Source organism: Rhopalosiphum padi, chromosome 2 (assembly GCF_020882245.1).
Source record: "Rhopalosiphum padi isolate XX-2018 chromosome 2, ASM2088224v1, whole genome shotgun sequence".
Classification (NCBI taxonomy): domain Eukaryota; kingdom Metazoa; phylum Arthropoda; class Insecta; order Hemiptera; family Aphididae; genus Rhopalosiphum; species Rhopalosiphum padi.
Genome location: NC_083598.1, coordinates 21,030,002 through 21,056,639, shown reverse-complemented (window position 1 = coordinate 21,056,639; position 26,638 = coordinate 21,030,002). Strand labels below are relative to the sequence as shown.

The window sequence follows — 26,638 nt, the reverse complement described above, 5'->3', positions numbered from 1 at the left end:
ATTAATCCAAATATAATATAGCAAATTCACTGAAATACAAAAGTTGTCCTATTACAGAAGGATTATACAAAATGCTAAACTTGTAGTCATAACTCATAATCTGAAGTTCCATATTATGGTACCTATAATATTATTTTAAAATGGATCATTCTTAACAAATATAGTATATAATTTTATTATTTTATAAGTTTTAAAAAGCTCAATCTACATTGATTAAAAATAAATTTATAATTAATAGATTGTTGATATTTTCAATAGTTTCTATAATATATTATGTAAAGAACAATATGATTATAATTTATTAAAATTGAAAGAACAAGAAGATCGCATACCGGAAACATTTTTATTCATTTTATAGTGGACCACAAACGACTAAAATAGTTATACTAAATTATATTTTTAGATATATCATATATGTATTTTAAATACTAAAATTAATATAGAATTTCAGTTTTTTTCTTCTTTATTATTTATAAAATAATATAATATAATTTATATTATAATTTATATAATAATAAATAAATGTATTTAAAAAATAATAGTGACACCAACTAAAACTTACTGCTCAATATTCAAAAAAAAAAAAACTACATAAACCATTTTTATTCCCAAAATATTAATTTTTGAAAACCAATGCATCTCAAAAAATAACAACTCTTACAATTTTAGAACTAGGCTTGTATTATTCATAGAATCACATTTTATATTTTATAACTGAAAATTGTACCAGAATAAAACAATACATTTGATATTTAGCACATAGTTAGTTAAAATGCTTAGCACATTTTTAAGTTTATTTATTACTTAGTTGATAATCGTTAAACAATGTAAGCGTCAAGGATTATTATTTCATGAATTAAACAAATAAATTAATTAAAAAAATCGGAGTACTACCTATTAACTTCGCCATTTTTTTCTTATATTATATTACTTGTGGAAACTACTATGCAATTTTAAAATTATCACTTTAAAATATTATCATGTATACATTTTCAATCTATATTTTATAGAGATACAAATATAATATAATATAACAAATAAAAAAAAGAAAGAAAAAACATATCTTTATAAAACCATCTCTCGTACCAATATTATAATTTAAAAAGTATATATTATTTATAATATTAGACAACTGTAAATAAAAAGCTATAATTCTTATTTTTATTGAATAAAAATAAAGATTTATCAACAGTTCAAAACATGGAACAAAACTCAATTATAGTTTAAACTTTAAATCCAATGTTATAAGGAGAATACCATTCTAAAGCCGAATATACTTCGCATGTGTCGAAGGTCATGATTTATAATAAACAATTTATGCGAATGTCTATAGGCGTGTCGTTAAATTTGAAATAGATGAATCATAACTTTCAAAAAATATTACCAAATAGAATTATCTAATGATGAATTAGTTTGCTTGGTAAGGAATAACAATAAGATGGCATTTATTTAAAAACGTATGTATTAAATTATATACTTTAAGGAATGTTTAATTTAAAACATGGTATACACATACGTGATAACTTTTAAAACAAAACGTTTCTCATGCTATATATATAGTTGTATACTGATTGGAGTCGCAGACACGGTTGGTGGCTATAAAAGTGTACCGTTTATATGTATATCAGTTTATGAAAACCATGTGTTAACATAGTCATGAGTCATGACTCATTAAACTGTAACTATGCCAGAGTAAATAACATGGATTTTCGGAATTAAATAATAATATTTATTTTAATCAAATATTTCAGATTATATATTCTCATTAATTATCTACAATATTATTCCGGAATATAACAAAATAACTAATCAAAAAAACAATGTAGGTACCTATTTATAAATCATAATTTATATTGCAATAAGATATATTATAACACTCTATTACAATAATTATACATTTATACAGTTATTTTTATGTCAAGTATATATTTTTTCAAAAATAGAGAACAGCACTAATTATATATTTTATAAAATTGACAATAAAATCGGTATTTTTTATTTATTTATTTGTATAACGTATTACCTAATAAAATAAAATTAGTATACCCTCGAAAAACAGTATTACTTATTAGTTATTACTTATTAGTAATAACATTGCTTTTCGGAACTGCATTCCGAAAACATTGCTTTCCAAACAAAAAGTTCATTTCATACATCAAGGAATTAAAAAATGTAACTTTTATTTTGCATTTTTTGTGCATTTTATGGTTTTTAAGTCATTTTTTCAACATTCTTTCTAAAAAAATAAAAATACCTAAATATTTATTATGTTACGAAATTACGAAATTATTGTTGACACGTGTAGACACAAAATACATACATACAAGTTACAACAGATTGTATACCTATGATTTTTTTAATTTTTTAGGGTAAAAAAAAGATGGACGGAAGATAATTGAGAGTTAATTAATTAAGGTTTTATTGTATTTAAATATTTTTTATCAGATTTTTCATAATTTATATATATATTTCATAATTTTTAAAGTTTTTTAGGACATTTTTTTATGTTAATGCATTTTTTTTTAAGGCATTTTTCTTATTTTTTAGAGCATTTAAATCCGTTTCCTATTACATATTTTAAACTGCTGAATCGTTTATTAAATGTTTTTTTTTGACGCTTTAATAAATCTAATAATTTTTAACTTTAAAATATAATTAATGCATAATAATATTAATAAAAATATAATATACCAAATAGTAACATAATTTATCAATATATTAATACCACGTCTTAATGTACCTATGTAAAATAATTTGCATTATATATTTATTATATGTATAGAATTTAAAGAACAAATCAACAAATTTACATGTCACATAACAAAGTTACATTTGAATAATACATTCACCAACGAGTTTAAACGTTTTTAACCCGAGACGTCAGAATGTTTGATTTTGAAAATGTCGTTTATTCGTGAATGTTGTTGATTAAAACTCCTTAGCATTTAATGTAATATTTTTTTTTTGTTTTCATTACCCGTCTGAGACACATTCTCTACGTGCCTAAACTTTTACCATGCTTTTTAATAATTGCTTGATTTCCAAAGGAATTGAGAGAATTCGAAACTAATTTATACATTATTATTAAACTAAAATAATAAAGAGCAATACATTATAACTGTGAGTATCTATTATGCTTAATATTGATTAAAATATGTTCTGGCTGTAGCTATACAACTTTTATAAAGTAAATTTCGATTTTAAAGCATGATAACAATTTAAACAATTATTTCAATTTTAGTCTGAATGCTTTTTAAAAACATATTTTATTCATATATACATAGATGCAACATACAATTTATTTTATAGTATTTTTTATACTACCTGAATTTGAATATACATTTAAAAATGTAATTTAGATTTTACATCACATCAAATTTAAAATATCACTGAAGATATGCTTTACAACTTTATTAAATTTAATCTATATAAATTAAACAATATCACTAAAAAATATATACAACTGTTCATATAATGCATTGTATACTAATTTTTTAGAATTTATAAAAACTAATATAGTTCTATAAATTTAATAAATTATTATTATGTAAAAATTATTGTAGTTAGTTTAATATATATTTTTGGTAGTCTTGTAAGGGGTGCCTATAGGCTTTTTTTCGCATCACAGAATTTATCTCAACATATTATAACCATTGGCCGTCGATATATATAAAAAAAAAACTTCATGATTTTTTTTCCGTTAACTCCCCAGACGAATTTTAAAACGATTTACGGGGTCAAGCCGTGAAAATGCATCATGGGGTTTAATTGAGTGGACAGACTTCGATCGAAAATCCGGTATATGCATCACTTAAAATGTATTCGTGTTATACATACTGATTTTTACTTTGAAATTATAATCAAAAAGAAATAGATTTTTATATTTTTTAAATTTATTGAAGTTAAAAAAAAAAATTCATTGCTAAGATTAATATTATCTATTATATTTTATAAACAGTATTATTAAATCCAATAGAACCATCTTAAAATCTCCGTAACAATTGGGCGGAACTCTATAAAGCAACATGCAATGGATCGGCCACGCTTCATGCAAACCATACGGAATACCATTTTACTTGAATGAATAGTCTTTCAAAGTGAATAATAAAGAAAAGATCTCGCCTATACTAAATAATATAATAAATAAATATGTATATTTAATTTCCGAAAACAGTTTAACAGTTTATTATATACAAACAATTATAAGAAGGGACTTAAATAAGTAAACATTAAAATCGTATTATTAATAATACTATATACCTTAATCTTCACTTTACTTACAATTTACTTATTAATTATTTATTTTATTATTTAACTGGCATGATGCCAAATAGAACAGTTATTAGTTTAGTTATTAGACTTTTGTACACTACTAAACTAATATTAAAAACTCGTAATTTAACTAAAATACGACTATGAATATTCAAATTATACTAACGGCATATTTTATTCTAAATCGTATTTTTTTACGTTTTGTACAAGATATAAATTTTATTCCAAACATATTTAAATTTTAAATCCAACAATAATAAATTATCACGATATTTTTGATTACCCAGTAATTATATATCTACCTACTCTATCCAAGGACTGCAATTCTATTTTAGTTAAGAGCTATGAACGTGTTTAGTAACGAATATTTTATTGGTGACCAATAACTATTTTTTAGTTATGTTATTAGTTTATTTTTCTAAACCATAATAAAATAGTTGAAATATATCTTATTATAATATTTATGAATCATTAATCAAAATAAAAATGCCTGCTTAAATGTAAATAAAATGAAAATAATTGAATAGGACCTGTATATTGATTAGGATATTCCAGATCCACACACACTTCTACGGTAGTCAATACAGTAACAATATGGCCACAGTAACAAAAAAAATGTTATTCATGATTTTATATGAGACACAATTCATCACACCAATAAGATATTACCAAATTCATACCTACGTCTTACATATATAGACGTATTTATTGTACATAAAAAACAACTAAAAAAAATTAAATATATATGTAATTTGCTCCACATAAAACTAAATATAAAGTATTGCGTAATTTGCACCACTTTGAAATAACTAAAAATACGTACTTTATGTATATTAAATAAGTTATTATTTGATAAATATTGCAATTCTTCCATTTGCAATTCTTCCATTACTTTTTGTAATGGTGGCATCATTTTTCTTCGGGTGTTATAAATATTTCGTTGAACTAGTGATATATTATCGGTATTGATGATTTGTAAATTAGATTCATTTTTATAAATGTTTGTTCGTAATAACTTACTACTTGGTTTAGTATACAGATTTTTCATAGAATTTTTCTCACAACCATTTGAATACATTTGTTTGACTATACTTGGTTGATCATGCCTGTTATGTTCATTTACAATTTCAACTATTTAAACAATATTTTCTAAAGATGTATACACTTTTGTAGTTCTCGTTCTGACAATACAGCGCCATCGTATTGAACAAATTTTAGAAACATGAACTTTTTGATACATACAATTTTAAATCTCATCTTTACTTATTATGAGTAGAATACAACAATATTAATAATATTATATCAGATACGCATCATAATATAGTTATGTAATATCAGTAAATTGATTAGGTGGTAAATTCCAAAAATTGAAGTTGAAATTGTGGCACAGATTACATTTTATATTTCGTTTTCTGTCGTGGAATAAATTATCAAAATTAATTTTAAGATGTAGCCCAAAATAGACGTTATATTTTTATTTTTTTGGCGCAAATTACATACGCAATTAAAAAATTTAAATGTACCTATTGGTGACGCATAAGTTATATAATTGGCGCAAAATATACCATCTCTCACATATATATGACTTGCTTCGTAAAAAAACATGAGCACATTTTTATCGTTACCGTGATTGTATGTGTTTAAATTTTAAAGATAAATCATCATACAAATTTACCTAAAGTTATCATAAGTCAGAAGTAATATTTTTTGACACAAATAACAATGTCATACTTAAATATTTTGTTTTCATATCGAGTAGTTATTCGAAAAATTGAAACAACAATATTAATAAATCCATAAAATATTAAGGAAATAATAGGATGTTAACCTTTCTGTTTTAACAATAGGTACCCCAATAATCTGTAGCATATTATACAATATAGGTGCATGAATGAAAAAAATGTGAATAAACTAAAATTAATTCCGATCTGTTGCAAACGAACCATTATAATCCTGACACTCGAAACATCGCCGTGCCGCTACACATCAAATACTGCAGTGGTAGATTCGTATTACATTTGGGGTGAGAGGATGTGAATAAGTACGTGAAAATAAAGAGCTCTAACAAAATAACCTAATCAGTCTTTTAAAAAGAAATAAATAAGGGGCATTGTTCGCTTTAAATCTGCACTATTGAATCCATCAAACCGATGGGTTTTTCGTGGGAATGGAAGATAAGCCGAGATTGTCGAAAAAAAGATGGAAAATACTTAGATTTATTTGAATAGCCAGAAATTAATGATTCAACATCAACAACCTGTAGATCTTTTTATGAATGAAAAATTGTTTTATAAAATATATCTTAACAAATTCGAAATATTAAGTTATTCACTCACCATTCAAAATATTTAAAAATTTCAATTTTAGTTTACTTATAGAACAAATAAAAAATGTTTTAATTTAACTAGTATACTACATAAATATTTATTGGGATATGAGTGGAAAATCAATTTTATTAGGTTAAATTTGAGAATTATCTTTAAAAATTAAAATATCAATTTTGAGTAATTGAATTAATAAGATAATAATTGTTTAGAATTTGTATAAAATTATATTTTAGTTTTATTTAAATACTGCACGATTCTCGATTACAATTATTTATAATATAACCCCTAACTTATATATTATTACATTATATTGCATTAATTTAAGTATTAAGAAAATATTTTTTAAATAAATCGTTAGTTAAAAATATTTTATTTATTGTATTTAAGGTACACATAAATACTTATTATGTATTAGTATACTGTATAGGTATATAAACTGGTCAGACTACATGGATTTTGGCTTTGTTACAAAATCACGTATAGATGAAATAAGACAATACGAATAGCTTTATTATTATTTATTATATACCAGGTTTTGAAATGCACTATATACCTCTGTACAAGTAAAATTAAAATACTAAAGTACATATCATTATCAGATTAAACTTTTGTTTAATAACGTTCAGAAATAAGAATTAAGAACCATGATTACTGATGTAATTTTATTAAATTCCCAAAAATATACGCATCCGTATAGATAATAATGTACATATTAAATCGTTATTAATTTATATATTAAAATACGTATTATATTCAACATAATTAATAATTATTATAAATACAAAATCGTTGTGACTAATTATTGTAAATCGAAATCTAAAAAAAAAATAGTATTCGTTTTGAATTATTAAAAAAAAATATTGACAAGTATGAAGCTATCCAAAAATGTACAGTACCATACATACCCTACAGAAACAAATATAAAAATCCCACAGATAATAGCCTTTATAATAATAGTCTTTACATTTATCTCAATATATACCTAAATATTTATTTTAAAAGCCTTCACTCGTCTATATTTATAACCTTTTAGCTCTTTTTATGACGACTGTATTTTTGATCATTTCCTAGAATTTTTGTGTTGTAGAACTTAAAAAGATTTATTACACAAATTAAGTTGAATGATCAATTTTTGAAAATCAAAATAAATTTTAATTTTTATATTGATAAATATTGAATCAAACAATGACTGTATAAAAACTTATAATAGGATACACCAATAAATGTCATAATAAATAATCATATCGAAAAATAATATATACAATATATATTATACATTTTATATACATAATATGATGTTATCTTAAAAACAATAGGTGATTTCATAAATTATGTCTATAACTCGATGCTTTATTTAATAATATGAGCAATTTGTTTAGGTGATACAAATATTCAATATCATTCAAATATTTTATTAAATCGGTAATATTTTTTTTTGTTTTACTAACTTGTCTGCAAAATATTAAATTAAACATAAAAAATATTCATTATAAAACATATTATTATTTTTCAATATAAATATAATATACTTTTCATATCACAAGTAGTTATAGGTAGATCAGAAAGTAATATTTTTACAATGTTACCCAGACAATAGTTGTAAATGCATGCTTGTTTGGGTGAGTGGATGAAATATATTATGCATTGTTAGGAAGGATAAATAAGAATATTCAGCTGCATACCGGTTTTGATTTAGGCTACACTAGGTCCATTTGTCAATCCTTATAAGGATAAGAAATTGTTCAGTAAACGATTTTTGACGGTTATACGTAAAACTATTTTTATGTTAAAAGTTAAATTACTTTCATAAAAAAAAAGTTATTTTATTTGAATATTAGGTATATAAAAAGTATAAACCCCTAATACTTGTATTGCTATAATTTTGATATTTATCGTAACAGTTTTTAACTAAAATAAGTAAAGAACTTTTGCATCATTAACTTTATCAGTAAGTAAATCCATGATCTTTATAAATATACAGACAATATTATGAAATTGATTCATACTATAAAGTATAAATTAAAAATTCTGATTTGATTTAATAATATAATGTTGAATCATATTTTAGATTTTTTGATGTTTCAACATTAAAGAAACGAAGAATCGACCAAAACATAACTTTTTTATTTAAACTCATTAAAGGCACAATATAAATTGTCCATTTGTAGTTGAGTGTCTACATTTTAAAAATTCTAATATAAATGTTAGTCAAAGATATTTTGTATACAAAAACGTTTAATGAAAAAATAATAATACATATACTCTTCATCAATAAATGTATTAATGTCGGCAAGGAACAATAATATAAATATAGATTTATTCAGCACTATGGATGTGTATATCATGAAATCTTTAATTAAATGTACAATATTTTAATAGTATTTTGTTGTTTGTGATTATTTATTCTTAGATTTTGTTTATGTTTAGTTTTCCTTTAGGATTAAATACTACACATTATTGTTATCATAATTTTAAAATATTATTATTTTAGTAAAATCTTATTATAATTATTGTTAATTTTTTTTTCATTATTATTTATTATTATCGTATAATAGAGTGGATCCATTTATAGGTGTAAACAAATAAATAAACAATAATTTAATCATATCACTTCAATAAACTTAATATAAGCTTTAGTATTTTACATTTTAAAGCAATGAATAAATGATTGTATTCATACTTCATAGTACAATTATGTGAACTTATTTTACCTAAAACTATAATTTTAAATTATTTTAAGCAACCGAAATGTAACTTTGGATTTCTATACATATTTCACTCGTGGTTTACTGCAATGAAAAATAAAACAGACATCCGAGAAGAGTCAAAACCATTATTAAAGCATATAATTGAACAATTAAGTCGAGATTTTAGCGAAATGTAATACCTTCCAGTAGAGACGTATTATGCCATAATATAATGATGGGTTTGGATTTTTATCCTCCCCCCCCCCCAGCGAGTAGACCATTATAGTATGACTCAAAATATAACGAACGTACATATAATAATTATTGGTTTATCGACTAATGTATATGTAGTGTACCTATGGTTCAACGTAATCCTACCTCATGATTACTCTATTAAAATGCTTTAGATATTATCTTTAAACGATAACATGTAAGAATAACGTATAATCTCGAATCCCATACGAATTTTCTATGTACAAAGAAAGCCATATGTTGCCGTATTGAAAAATGAAAGAAAGTTGTAGGCATAAATAGGAATTGTAATCATGAAATGTATGCGTTCGATTTAAACTCGATTGAGTCATCCGTAATTTATGGCTTGGCAAGTGATTCCAACTAATAATACGTTTTTAGAATATATTTTGTTTGCAAGTCTTTAAATATTTAAACAAACCCTTTTCGGTTGACGTTTTTTTTTAAAAAAAAGAAATACGAGATTTTCTATAAAAAAAACTCTAAATTCATATACATATATATTATTATTGTTATGAATAAAATACTATACTCCAAATTTTATTGATTTAGTGATTAATTAAGACTTTTTACTTTTAAGAATCGTGCTAACTTTATTAGATAGATTTAATTTAGGTTCAATATTTATAATTTATTGTATCATTAAATATTAATTACAAATTTTAAAACAGAAGAGGTTGATTTATTTTTTAAATTCAGTGTCCTAAAAATATTAGTATATGATTAGAGGAAACCAATTATTACACAACACATTTATATGTCCAAAACTTCGAAGATAGCATAATAATATATGAACTACGATTTCGTGAACTATGTTTACATTAATTTCAGAATTATAGAAAAAATATTATTTTTTTGTATTCAAATTTAAATAAATATTTGAATTATACATAAATCTTTCTTAAAATTTTAAACATTTTCTTAAAGTTACTAAATATTTTGATATATACTACGTTGTGAATTATAAAAAACGTTGGCACTAATATTATTATTAATTAATAATATTAACATATAAGATTAAAATTAAAGTATAAACCATAAAATTGTATAAAATATATTCAAGATTGAAAATTAGATTACGAGTAAAGATTAATAATACTCATATATGTTAATTGTTTCAATAATTACGAGTACCTAGTAAAACTAAATTCTCAAATGTATAAAAGTTGAGCTAAATAATAAAAAAAACAATTATTTCATTCGACATTAGTTATTGGTTATAGTAACCATATAATATAATCTATACTTTAAATTATTTAAATTATATTGTTTACTTCACACATATTGTTATGTGCATTTATACCATTAAAAGATTTTTTTTCATCGTACTTTAATTTTTACTTGAAGCCCCGTGACTTACTTCCTAATTACATGACCTATTTTACCGTCGTTAGGATTCAAATAATGTGTTAAGAAACTTCTAAAAATAATATAGAGTTATCATTCATATAAATTATTGCAACAGTTTAATAATAATAAAAACATTTCTTAAATTAAACTGTTATATACTTAAAATGTGCTTAATACAAACCACTCTTTATTTAAGAATAACGCTGCGCAAAAAATAATGTAATCGAAAATAAAAATTATTATTTTTTTTTTACTTTTTAGCCACATAATTTTAACATCATTAAATTTAGCAATTAATCAATAATAGTTTCTTCTACTATACGTAAATATTCAAAATGTGCTTATGGATGTGTGTACAGATATACAGTAATATTTTATAACCATTTATACTCTTTAACAAACATAAGTGAAATCCAATTTTTTCAAAGCCTTATAAATTATTCTCTAAATGATTTATTACACATTTACATGATGTAATTTAAAAGACATAATTAACATTTAATTTTTTTTACATATTATAAATTTTAGAAAATAAAAACTAATTTTAAAATAAATGCAGTATACTTTTAAAATATAAATAACAAATAAAAAAGATAGCTTTATTTGTATTTTAACAATGGAAATATTTATATAAGATATATATTATATTTGAAATAAATACGTTTACTATAATCAAATTATTTTTATTCTATTTTATCACCATTTACCATAAAATATTTTCTGAATTTAAATTGCCTAGCCATAAATGAATTTTATTATAACAATACAATAACTCATGCTTAGTAATATTTTATTGCTTCAGAACATAAGGGCATGAACCTCAAGTACTCTGAATAATGTGTACCTATACATTATTCCACTTAAACAATTTATTACTCTAAAACTAATATAAATGTATCAATCACTTAATAAATGTCAAAAATAAAACCTTAATCATCGATTGAAATAATATTATATGATTTTAGTGAACTATCGATCTAAGCCCTATACAACGATTCTAAGAACCAGTAGTTCAAAGGTGTGTAAAACATTCCGATAAAATATTTATTCCTATATGTATCTATTTCATTTCTACACTTGTCTTTCATAAAAAAATTTAAATTTTGCATTCTTTTTTCAACGAGTATTAAAAAAAATATTCAACGTACTTTATAACTTTACTATATGAACGTTTTATACCTAACCTATAAGCTTGATATGCGATGCACTATACTTTTTATTAGTATGTAGAAAAATTTAAAATATACATAGATACAAAAGAATATATCAATTTATGTAAATATCAACATAAAAACTTGCATAAAGTTCAAATATTGAAAATAAACTAATCTTTCTCAATTTCATTTAAGTTAAAATGTCTTTGTTTTAATTTAATTTAAAATATGAATTATATTTAAAATCATTCAAGAATAATACATATATTCTCTATTTTTTTTCAATATTAAATATATTTTTAATTAAAGTTATAATTTCCATTCTAAGACTAATGTCAATATATTCTTATTGTTTAGTTATTCAATGAAATCAATATAATTTATCTACAGACATAATAAAATATTCCTAAGATAAATACTTTCAAAATATTTAAAATATCTCAAAGCATAACAATACACAATAAATATCAATGTTGTTCACTAACCATAGACACTAAACTAGAGTGTAGATATTATAGTTATCAAATAATATATTATATTAATAACATCTTATGATATGATATTGAAAAAATCTCTATAGTTAATTAAAAATAAAAATTTATAAAGAATTTATAAAACCAAAGTTTCCAATATTTAGATATAATGTTTTATAACTTATAACAATGACGTTTCGAAAACCAGTAGGTGGTCTTTTAGGATTCATCTCGTAATACCGGTATGATTCAAGTTTTTGGGCTAGAGGCGTTGACGAGATATCACGGTAAATAAACGCCTTCTGTGCCCAAACAAGGGGGTAATGAATAACGCGTAACCTTCAATAACAAATAATAGTAGATACCTATTAATTTTTAAATTTATCTCTCATACTTGCTATATTTCATACAATTTAAAAATACTTAACTTAATATGATATTCTAGTTTATTATGTCAATGTGTTATAAAAAACAATTTATCAAAAATAAAGAAGGCTTTAATCTTTAATTAGATAAAAATTCAAAAAAGTGGTTACTAACAAATAAAAAAACTTAGATATTACCAATTATTTTGAACAAAATTATTCTACTCTAAATTAAATTATTTTTAGTATGGAATAATAATTGTAAATACTTAATTATAGGGAGAAGAGTGCGGGTAAATCGACTGAGAAAACATATATTTTTAAAATTCTACATAACCCCAATAATGTCTAAATAACGAATTTGGTAAAAATTATTTTTATTTAGAATACAACAATTCTAACAATTTGAATTACACAATACACTTGTTAATAAAATCAATTATCCAACAAGTACAAACTAGATAACATTTGCAATTTAATGTAGATCATACGGAGCCCTTTTTTTAATGAAAATATAAATTATTAATATGTATTTATAATAATTAATTATAATATTTAACTGTCATTTATTTTTTGTTTACAAATTTACAATCAATATTAGAAAAATGTTATTTTAAAATACTTAAATTAAGCAAACAAAACGTTGATTCAACATATAATCCCGGTAATAATAAGAACTCTAAAATATCTTATCTATAATTTAATGCGGTAACATGCCAACATATCACTGATAACTTATTATTTGAATACTTCAGTTTTGTATCATAAATTAAATATTATAAGTTATATCAGTTTCATTGATAATAAAAACTACCAAATTATAATTTTATAAAATCAAAAATATTCCTAAAAGCGAATTTTATTTAACAATAAATTAGTTATGACTAAATAAAGATTAACATATGTATATACAATAATCATTGTAAACATCCAACAATAAATTTATTATTTTTTTATGTATTTTAAAAGATTAATTATATAAATATATAAATTAAGTCACCATTTATATTACAGTCAAAATTAGATATATACTATATACTTATTTATTTTGTTTAAATTTATGCTATTATCTTTATAATTTGTACTAATTTTTAAAATATATTCAAGCATGATTTATAAATGAAAGATTAAAATATAATTTTAGCCTATGAACATCTTAAGTGGTTAAACCTACTCGTATAAGATAATATCTTATTGAAAATCGTATTTTTATAATTAGTAATAGTAAAAAAATATATAATTTTAAAACATTTTGTAGTTAAAAACATAAATTTTTAAATTACACTCAATACATGTAATTCGTGTATAATATATTAGAGGTAAGACTAGTTACGCAACACACCATTTGCATACCAATATTGAACAGAGAAATCCACTATTTTCTCCCCGGAGGGCCCGATATCAATCGATTTCTAATATGGTCTTAACCCTATTATGAAGTAACAATTCTTCAGTAATATACTTATAAGGAATAGATCAATTAAAGTATAAAGTTTCAATTAAATATGTTGATTGTACATGAATTCACATTAGTTAAAAGCCAAGTACTAAGAATGCGCATCAAAAATTAAAAATGCATGTTTATTTTTTAATTATATCGAATCATTAAAATGGTCAATCAATTATTACTTTTAAATTAATTTTTATAGCTTATAAAAAATATAGATCAGTATATTGGTAGGTATATATATTATTGTACTAGAAGAATTATTATATTATTATAATATGATTCTGTATAATATGTCGTTATTCTTAAAAACCTGTTTTCGTGTACCTACCTAACATACAATAACATTAACAAATTATCTAGTCTGACTAACCTAAGGCCATTTAAAATAATAATTTTTTACATTATTAGTTAATGTTTAGCTAGAACAGGTTCTATTTTTCAAAAAATTGGAAATTATTAAATTGTATTATATCAAATAAATATTTTAAATTTTCAGTACATAAACTAAAAAAATCCATTAGTATTAAATGATGGCAAAATGATTTTGAATACTTAATTTGTAATCAATAATCAAGTATATCTATAAACAATTTATATATACAGTAAGATGATACTATATTAAAGACTAATTTTGAGAATAATATAATTCATAATGATTAAACAGATTTCTAAAAAAATTGTTTAAAAATCATTACTTTTTTCATCTATTTCTATAGATAAAAGTCGGTTTTATGTATATCTTATATTCTTATAGTATGTTTTGAATGCAACTCGAATGATGTATATGTAAAAATTAGAATTTAATAATAAATCGTTCCATGCGAAAAACGGTTCTAAGCAAAGAACCTCTATTTTTAAGGATATTTTATAATTTATTCACATTACTATTAATTTATTTTTCATAATACAATAAATTTATCTAATTTTCGCTTAAAAATATTACATACATTATATTATTAATTATTATAATATTACATCATAAATTATTGTAATTAACATATTACTGATAATTTGGTTTATAAGTCAATAACAATGCACTCGCGTGAATAGATAGATCGTTGTATAAATAGTTTAAAATTGGTCTAAATACTTGGAACATTTAATTATGTATAGAAAATAATAGCGTATATTATAAAAGTACAATGTTTCAAGTTCCTATACGATTAATATTTTTGAACTACAACATAATAAACAAAATCGTGGAAAAAAATCATTATTTTTATTTAAATATCTCATTTTTTCAAAATTAGAGCATCAAATATTCATAAATAACAAAATTATATATTTTTATTTTTACATTTCTATAACAATGACTATTTTAAGGATCCTTTTATCAAATTTTTAAGCCTTAAATTTATAAACTTATGATTTTTTATCTACAGTATAATTTGCAAAATTGTTATGTTTTAACGAACTTACAATGCTGATAAACTAAAGTTTTTTCCAAATTATAATTTATATTTTAAAAATACTGTTAGTACAACTTATGAAGAACCTTGAATTTTATTTTCAAACATTTATTCAAAAATTGAAATGCTTATAAATATTATATAATAAGGCTAAATATTTTGAAAATTTCATATTACGTCTAACAAATTAAAATTTAAATAATATTAAAATGTTTAAAATTTGTACGGTTAATATTTTTTTTTTGATTATATCAAAACAACTTAAATTAATTTAATAAAAATGTGGTATTGTGTAATATTATTGTTTTTCATAATTTTAATTTAAGTTTTAACTACGAATTTAGTTTTAAATCCCAAAACACCAAGTGAATTCAATTGTCCACCATGAACTAAACTTTAAGGTTTATTTTTACTGTTCCAAAAGACGATAACAGATATATTAAAAAAAATTCACTCTCCTCTGAAACTATAATATATCTATATCCTATATGCAAAAAAAAATAAAAATAGTAGGTTTGTAAGTACACATATTCCATAATAAACTAAAATAGTTTTAATGTCACAGCGAATTATTTAACCTAATATCTATTACAATTATATTTAAATAGTTTCATTATTTTATTTTGTTATTATTATTAGCTTAAATTAATAAAATGTTCAAAGTATAGGTTTATAATACAATATATAATATACAATATACATACACATATATATATATATATATATATATATATACACTAATATGTTTAAAAGTATGTTATTAACATTCAAAATAATTATCCATGCATAATTATTATATTAATACAAGTGTAAATAATTCTTCTTACCTGGAGTACGGATGTCGATGAGCACACTGCAATAATGAACACCAACAGCCCGGCGGATAACCATATCCGGTTTCTGTGTAGTAAATACACCATAGTACACTTGTTATTGACTTAAAATGCTAAAACTTCTGCTTGTGTCACGCGGACACTCTCAAAATCTGCTTAAGTGACAAACACTGAGGGTTATAAACGTAAAGCCTTCAGATTCAAATTTCCATTGTTAAACACGATCCTGGGCGGCGATTAACTACGAACAAAAGAGATAATTGCTTAATTAGTTTATGTGCATAAATATAATACATATTTATTATCAAAACTAATTTAATAAATAATAATTATTAAAAAAATACAAAAATAAAATTAGTTTTGAAAACTTAAATTTATATCAAAATATTAAACAGTAAATTAAAAATCTACAAAAATCAACTAAAACATTTGAATATAAAATAATAAAAATCATTAAAAAAATATACTTTTCACGTATGTTAACAGATACTTTGAATTGATAATTATTTATTTTTTACTTAGTAAAATAAATCGATAGATTTAAGAACTATGGATTCAAAATTACCCATTATAATGTTTATATTGATTATTTTAATATCTCATAAATACTAAAAAAAAAAAATAATCAAATAAATACAAAAAAAATGATTTTTGATTAAAATATCAATTCAGATAATATCAGACATATTATATATTTATATCTAATAATAAATAGCTAAACTATTTTATGTTAAATTTGCACAGTATATGTATATATCCTTTATTTTTATATAAATGCCAATAATATGTCATTTTCAACTCATTTATTTTTTGCATCACCTATGTTATGTTTTGATTCTTTCATAGTATTAAATGCTTTAAACAATAATACAATTATCGAAACACTGCTATTAAAAACTATAAAATAGTTATTATGAGTAATAGCAATGATTGTAACAATTTAATATGTATTTCTAAACAATACATGTTTATATTTCATAACTGTAATTAATAAAATTAGTCTATTGAAGTTCTTAAATATTTCATTAAAATTAAAATTTTTAGCAAATTAATAAATTCAAATATAAATATTAGGTTTATACAATTATACAATGCACATAAACATTTTTTTATATACATTGATCAGTTATCAATAACAAGAATTACACGTTTAAAGTTAATAGGTCGGAACTAAGGTTATCAATTATTATTATAAGTAAATAATCAATATAGGTGTATAATTTTCACTGAAAATAACAATAATATACGTAATAGCCTAAACATCAAAAAATAAAAGCTACGATAATAAAATGAATTATTAAAGATTTTCAAAAATATTAAAGCTACGATAACTCGATAAACTCGTATAACTGTTTATAATTGTATTCTTTAAGATTATTTCATACAGAATATTTTCTATAATTTATAATCAATCAATTTTTCAACTAATCAATGTGTACTTTAATTAAATTAAGTTTAATTGAGAAATATAAAATACGAAGTATATACGATTTATTGATTTTATTGATCGCAACATGCATTTTTTAGCTTCTTGTGTATAAAGCTAAACATTAATTATATATTTATTTAAATTTATGTAATTTATATTATATCAATTTAAAAAACAAATATCAGCACTATATATAAAATTACATATCTATGAATACGTTAATATACATATGCGCGCGCGTGTGTGTGTGTATTGAACATGAGATATGGAAAATAGTGATTTATTTTATTCTTCGTTGCAGATGAAAAACATTTTTTATACTAATATAATATTTACGGCTATTAACGATAGCAACAATATTTAAAATTATTTTAATTCTTAAAATTAAATAAATATTTTCAAAAATAAATGTTTGAGTAATTCAATGATAATTAACAGTAATGATTCTAAAATAATATTTGTTAGAAAATAATAAGGCAAAAAATTATTTACAGAACAACATTTTTACAATTAGAATTATTTATTTAAACAAATAATATTTTGTTAAATGGTTTTACTAAAAATCTTAATTCAAATTTATTAATACTGTTTCCTAAATTGAACAGCATAAAATATAAACTAAATGTTTAATTTTGTAAACACAATTTAGTATTTGATGTTAGGCCTTAAAAATATAATATAACTGCCAATGGGGGAGGATCGGGCACTCTTTGAATCTACTACTAAAGCTCAGTGTACATAATATAATACTATTCTAAATAAATAGAGTTAATAATAACTATAGAAGATATGTAGTTATAATGCGTTTGAAAAACTAAATAAAAATTCAATTTTCAAATATATACTAAAAAATAACAATCATAAAATACTAACAATAAGGTGCACCTCAATTTTCGCTGTATTATAATTTAAAATATATTGTGTTTAAACTAATAAGTACTTAATAACTTTAATCTTGACAACTTGCCATTTGGACATTGTATTTTTTATGTAATAAACATAAGATGTTTTTATAGTCAAAAGATTAAATGCATTTATAAATATTGAGACCAGTATTTTACTTTACTGACCATCTAAAAACAAAAATACTTTTGTGGAAAAACTTGAAATTGAAAAAAATACACTTTTCAAAAGTTTGGTATGACACATTTAAAATTACACTAACTTCAAACTTTTTTTCATGCGTTCGTCTAATTCTCGCGGATATATATTGGTTCAAATCTAATATTCTTCTAAACGTAAAGAAAAACTACCAAGACAGTACCGTCATTGAAGAAATTTAGAAATTTCAGCAAGTTGGTTACCGATCTCCATTATGAATTTTCTTTTAAATACAATAATTGTTTAATAATCGGTTTAAAATTGTATATCTTAGTTCGCAGCAATTATAACCACCCACTATTGAACCATCCTACACCGAGGTAAGTGAAGTTAGACGAGTGCCTTTAAAAAGAAAATTAGAATTGTTATCAAAACACCAACGACACGAAAATACTCAGCAACATTTTTAAAACAATTTACCATTTTTATGCTGAACCGGATTGTTTTATTTGATTCTACTATTGACTAAAAAAATTATCTTACATAATAATTCATTAATTTCCTGCCAAGACCGTAAACAGCACATTCTATTCACTCAATATATGAATAAAATGTATATTTTGCATATTCTATCCAATGTATTTATGTATGTGTAGTCAAATTTTACCTTTATGACAGAAACATTTGTTCCGGGAAATGTCGAAACGCTGTAGTTACCCATATAGGTATCCAGAGACCCTAAACCACAGTTATTCATCGTTTCGATGAACAAGCAATGTCAACGTTTTAGAAAAGAGACCGCACATGTAACTTACATGCCTGACAGGCTGGCTGCTAAAAACTATATGAATGTGTGATACTAATTTGTCCTAATTTAATTTTAACACTGTACGGCTTCAAAAATAGTTATATTTCTCTTTCTACTTATTTAACCAATGCAGTTAAACAAATATCATTTATATACTTATAAAAATAAAATAAAACTGTAGTTTTTAGATGCCTATTTTTTTAATATTGTAGAACAACTATGTTTAATATCATTGATTTTTTAACGATAAATATATGTATATATAAATTAAATGTATAAGTATTTTGAAGCAAACCAACAATAAAATATATTTATGATCTTGATATATTATATTATTACATTAAGCTAGTTCTAATTTAAGAATAGTTATTTAATATATTAAAAAAGATAATGACATACATATAAGTTATATAACCATGTTACGATATCATTCAAAATACCATTTGTTAGTTTCTCTAAATAATTAAAATAAAATACCAAAATGATTAATAAACATTCATTGCAGTCATGGGCGCCCGGAGGGAGGGCAAGACGGGGCATTTGCCCCCTCTGGAATTCAAATAGCATGTTGAACATTTTAACTTTTATTTTGATTTATAAACATTTCATCGATATTTGTACTTTAGTGTGTGAGGTTGATATTTGATTTCATTATGCCCTTCTCTGATAAATTTTCTGCGGGTGCCCATGATTGCAGTTGATAATTTGTATTTTTTTTTTAGTTCTGCATATAATGTAAAACATATTACAGGAAGTTAGTTTATTGAACGTGAGACTCTACCATTATAATTATATGGATGTTACGTTAAAAATTCACTTCTAAATCCAAATACGTCTAGTAATTTGTATAAATACATATATATTTATTAATGGTGGTCAAACGGGAGAGATGAGAGGGATAAATCCATCTTGAATTTTTTTCTTTAATATTTAGAACAATTAAATTTATGTATATTGTACTATAATGTTAATGTATTACATTTTGTTTTATTTTTTACGCCACCCCCTCCCTCATGACAAAATCATTTGACCACCACTGATTACACACAATTTTACGCATAATATCTAATAATATAAATGGCATGCAATCTTGTCAAAAATAACACCAGTTAATATTATTGAAACAGTTAATATCAACAAAAAATAATTAATATCAAACTCCTTAGGAGCAATCTAATAAATATACGTAAATATATTTGTGAAAAAATCTATTTTTTACCCATTCTCTTTCAATGTATATTATAAAACAGAAATTATGCATATATACTTATCAATTTATAAAAAATAGAATATTTAACTAATAATTTGTTTTTATTTATAATAATTTAATGTTAAAATAAGTGTATTTAAACCACAAAATTATTACGGACTGTAACTCTATTGATTCACACTTCTTTTTTTAACTTTAAATGTTTATAACCTAAGTTATAAATAAAAATAATTAGCATTAAGTGTATACCTATTCTTTAACATTTTCATTAATATATTTCGCTTCAAATTATTATTTAAAAAATTACAAAAGAAAAATAAATTCACAATTATAGAAAAATATTAGGTAAATTAGGTTTTAGAGAAAAAATAAGTTCATTCAAAATGCAAATGACTTACACTAAAATATTTTTTCCAACACTTAAAATTTACTAGGATAATGTGTGTTTTTACTTCAATAAAATTGGATAAGTAATATGTGCTGTACACAGTACATGATATATTATTCCTATTTCTAGGAATCGAGGAAACTTAGAGAAATAGATACTAAGGATATAATAAAAATATTTAAGTACATATATGGATTCCATACAACATACACTATTCAAACTTTGTTATTTTAGTTATATTTAGCCTTATTAGATTAATACTAAAAAAAATACATTCATCAATCATCATTCGTCATAAGCATTCGAGTTATCACTACCGAGCTACTTATATTAATCAAATATTGACTCATGCTCTATACTACGTCATTGTTATAAGTTATAATATAATTATTTGTTTTATACTTTGTAGTTTGTTACGTATTTAGTATAATTTGTAAAAATTCGAACTTAATGCTTTAATATTTATATATTACATATATTTACATATTTTGGGGAACAACATGGATGGAGCTAAAACCCAACATGCATAACCTACTTAATAAAAATAATATTAAACAAAATATTAGGTTAAATTCTGTTAAAACACACAATTACAATGTAAATAAAGGTTTACAATCTATTTAAGTAAAATAAAGAAGTCTGATAACAATATTGAAAAAGATTTAATATTTAATATGAATAATTTAACATTAATTGGAAAACTCTCGACAATAGATTGGTACCATCTAAGTATTCAACAACTAAAGTATAAATATATAAGCTTTCAACATATGGGTATATATGAGTACATATATTAATGCTTGACATTAAATTAGAATAACTTTTATGGCAACCATACCTTATAAATTATAAAAATAAAATTTAATTCCATATAAAAATATATATGTATAATTCGGACATATTTTTAGCTAGATTATTTTTAAAATATATGATTTGTTAACACTATCATAATTTAATCAAAAAATCTCGTATACCATATTATGAGTAAATAATATTTTTGTATACATTAATTTTTTTAACGTAGAAATCTATATAAATGCATTTATTAATTATTAATATAAATTATAATAACTCTCTGAGACCAAGCAGTCAAATAACACCGCTGCACTAATATATTCACTACATAAGAAACACTAAACGATAATCCTAATAATTTATTTATTAATATAAAATATTTAAAATAATATGGATTAGCCAAGGACTATTAGTAAATGGTTTTATGAAAAAAATAACAATTTAATTTACTACACCTATGGATCATTTATATTTAAAATTGTATAACACATATTAAATTATGTCTTAGGTACTTAGGTATATTAGCTATTTACGTTATTATTGCATTTCTAATAAATATATTTTTTTAAATAGATCGTTTAAAAATAAAAATATAAAATATAAACTTATTTTTTAGAAACTAGTGTTCTAATTTTATTTTATTGATATTTACATAATAATAAATGATTCCAAAATATTGATTCAACTTCTATTTTCGTTAAAATATAAGTATAGATAACTTCGACTTCAAATGAAAAAAAAATTGGTACTTTAATATTGTCAATATCGAGTATTTTTTTCTATAAACGTCATGTCCTAAAACTATTTTTACTTTAAAAGTAAGTATATAAGTTAAGTTGTGCCATTCAGTGTTGAAAAAAACAAACAATTACAAACGAAAAACCCTTCTAAATTTATAACGAAGTTATAATGTATATGCTATTCATAAAAACCAAAATTATTACTCTTTTTTAGAATTCTATCAAATCAAAACTATAATAATTATGGTTTCTTTTAACATAATCAAATTTTTCAACAAATAATATTTTCGATTCATGAAAATAATGCTAAATATACTGCGAGTTAACAATACTGATTACATACGAATTCGAGAAATACTTATTTTTAGGCTATAACCATAAATATTAAAAGAGACTTTTAAATTCAAGCTCATTACTTTTATTTGCGTCCAATTTATTTGTTTATACAATAAATTTCTTCATTTAAGTCACGAATTAAAAATTATAAAGTTTTAAACCTTTAATTTTTATAATAACACAATATATTTAAATATAAAAATTATGTTGGTATATATATAAAAACAGATGAATTAAAAGAAAGAAATACTTCAAAGGACCAACGATATTTTAGGTATATGTAACTATTTTTTTCAATAACAGTATTAATACCTAGTGTAAGTGTACTAATTGAATAGAACAAAATAACTTTTAAATCTATTTTTGTATTTCTTATACACAATGTAACCACTAGGCACTAATATTATAATAATGAAATGCAAATGATATTATATGAAGTACAAATTGCCAATTATATTTACATTTTATCTTGCTTATAAATAACGAGAATGAGAAATTAGCCAAAAATAATAAATAACTATAATATATCTAATTGTATTTAAATAAATCAACCATGAATAAACATTATTATACGTAATATCTAATATGTTAAAAATTGTTTTTTTTATACATATACAATGCAATTATACTTAAAAATTCGTAATTATGCAACAACTATAATTTACGATTTTATGATGAAAATTCAAAAATAGATTCATAACTTCTTGCCAATTCTTTCATTTTAATACCATGCCGAGATTAAATGTTAATATAAACGTTAATACGTATAATGTACAAAATAACCTTATAATATGTAAACCTAGTTACTTATTTAAAAAAAATGCAAATCAAACGATAGAATAATTACGTGATTCTATGTGGTTGGTTTAGTATTACATAAAATTAAAAGCTAAATTAATAAAACATGTGTTGTTTTTTTTTTTATATAAAAAATGGATAACAATATGCTCGATAAAGTTATAATTAGATGGTTAAATGATAAAAAAAAATTAGTTATCTTGATTCACAAAATTAATCAAATTATATCTTTTAATTGATTCATCAAAAATGTAAAGACTTTTATTTACTTAATAAAAATTAAATAACTCTAATAAAAATTATTTTAAATTTAGTAGTATATGCTATACTTACACTCACATATTTTATATTTAATATAACTAATAAGAATAACTATATTAGTATAAAAGCTTATATTGTTTTCAAAATAAATAAAATTTTCATAATAGGTACTAAATATTATGAGCTAGCATATTAAAGTATTACATTTACTCTAATTTTAACTAAATTCAATGAATCCAATTAAATATTTGTTGATGTACTTATTTTATATATTTAATCTTTAATAATATAAACATTTATAATTAACATATTATACATAAATATATATTTATACGTACAATAATATTTTAAATATATCTAAATTCTATTTCTAATGTCATGAGAGTACTTAGATTAACTAAACTTTCAAAGAATAAAAGTAATTTATTATTTATTTTATTAGTGTGTTTTTTAAGTTATTTCGCTAGAATTAGTAGAAAAAAATTTATATTTTATAATTATCATTTCAAGATAACTCATAATAAAGTGGGATATATGGTATTTTGTTTTACCTATAGAATTTTACTATTTCTATTTTGTGTTCTTACTTAGATAGTTTAAATGGAAAGTGAAATGAAATATTTAATGAATCACGAATTCTGTCTTGAATCAATAAAAACACGAGGAAAAATAATTTATAGTCATAATATTAGCATGAATCCTCTCGAATGATCATTTTCTCAGATATTACTTAAAAATATAAATTATATAACCGTGTATTATACAATTTTTGGATGATTATCAATTTGTTAATTTACTATAAACTTATATTACATTTGCATGTGTTTTATAAAAGCATGATATTCATTCAAAATCAAAGTAATGTTTAAATAGCCATTATGCTATGTTACTATAACATTTTTAGCTTTATATAATATTATATTCTCGGTTCACAAAAATGTAGTTTTCTATAACGATGCAGTTAGTAAAACAGGTATAAGAATATAAGATATTCTATTTTATTAGTATGAAAAAAAATACCAAATAAGTACATAGTTAATTAACATTTGATGTTTTATATTATAATTTATTAAACTAAAGCTAGATACTTGCCGAAAAAAAAATACCCAAAACCATGTTATGATATAGTGGCATTAATTTAGTACATTTTAAAGAACGTAAATAATTTGGTTTTCTAAGTTTTAATATTAAATGGATGGAAGTTGTAATTTTTTGGTAACTCATTTTATACTCACATTATAGCATATATTCATATATACGACATATTTACATATAATACATTGGTAATATCGAAATCATCAATTACTTATACATAATAGTATATATTATGATATATATATATATAAATATAGGTATATATCCAAACAATTATATTTTAGATCGCCATATTAGTTATAAATAAATTATTTAAAAAAAACACACATACACACACAGACACGTGCACCACACATACACTCTCGCAGACACACGCGTGGAACGGCTTAACAGTGGAAGTTCGGTCCGTCTGTTACGGTCCGTGTTCGTGGGGCTAACTGCCGGCGGCTCAGCATGTGACTCTCTACACAAGCGATACAGCGACGGTTACCGGCAGCGCCCGCACGCGCACGCATGCACACGTTTCTACGTACGTGAGATTTTTCTAAGCGTTTCCCCCACCAATAACGAATATAAAATCCTTTTGTTTAAAAAAATCACCGTCTTAATATATATATTTTTAGCACCCTGTACCATCCTGTGATAGAAAGGGGTCAATCGAAATTATGAGTGTTCGTTTATTCTTATGTCTTTCTTTTTTTTTCAAAATTCGCAGCGGGTGATCATTGCACTTGGATAAAATTCTTGTACATCACCCGGGTGGGTCCAAAATCGATGGGGGATATTTACCGCCCCGTTGGATGTTAAGTTCGAGCACATTTGGAACGTACCTACCTACATATATCAACGTGAATTCGAATGACGACTACACGGCGGATTACCTACGTCAGTGTTATAGTTTATAATCATTGTCTTTGTAAGTGCCTTGCGTCCTCACTACCTTTATATACCAGCTGTAACCATAACTTCCCATAAATATCTGTGTTATTATTATAGTATTATACACTTTATCTAAAAAGCAATAGTTATTAAATTAAAATAATTCTGTTGAGTATCAACTGTCATATAGTACATCTATACTCAACCAATAATTGAAAACACTTAATAGTTAATAAATAATAAGATGAGTGCTACTACAGTTGTATTGAGTATATTTTATATTTTT

General features: G+C 22.5%; 1 protein-coding gene across 8 annotated transcripts in view; it reads right to left on the bottom strand.

Annotated features, from left to right (window-relative positions):
* The window catches only part of LOC132919340 (basement membrane-specific heparan sulfate proteoglycan core protein), a 154,363-nt gene extending 128,441 nt beyond the window's left edge, over positions 1-25,922 (bottom strand). For 4 of the 8 annotated variants that reach the window (XM_060980889.1, XM_060980893.1, XM_060980888.1 and 1 more), the window contains exons 1-2: positions 25,614-25,909; positions 16,567-16,813 (exon numbers count right to left, since the gene is read on the bottom strand). In XM_060980889.1, the coding sequence (XP_060836872.1) occupies positions 16,567-16,659 (93 nt within the window). In that variant the 5' untranslated portion in view covers positions 16,660-16,813; positions 25,614-25,909. Of the gene's footprint in view, positions 1-16,566; positions 16,814-25,613 lie in introns of all 8 variants that reach the window. The other 4 variants (XM_060980884.1, XM_060980887.1, XM_060980886.1 and 1 more) reach the window with 2 other exon arrangements.
* Positions 25,923-26,638: the final 716 nt, after the last annotated feature.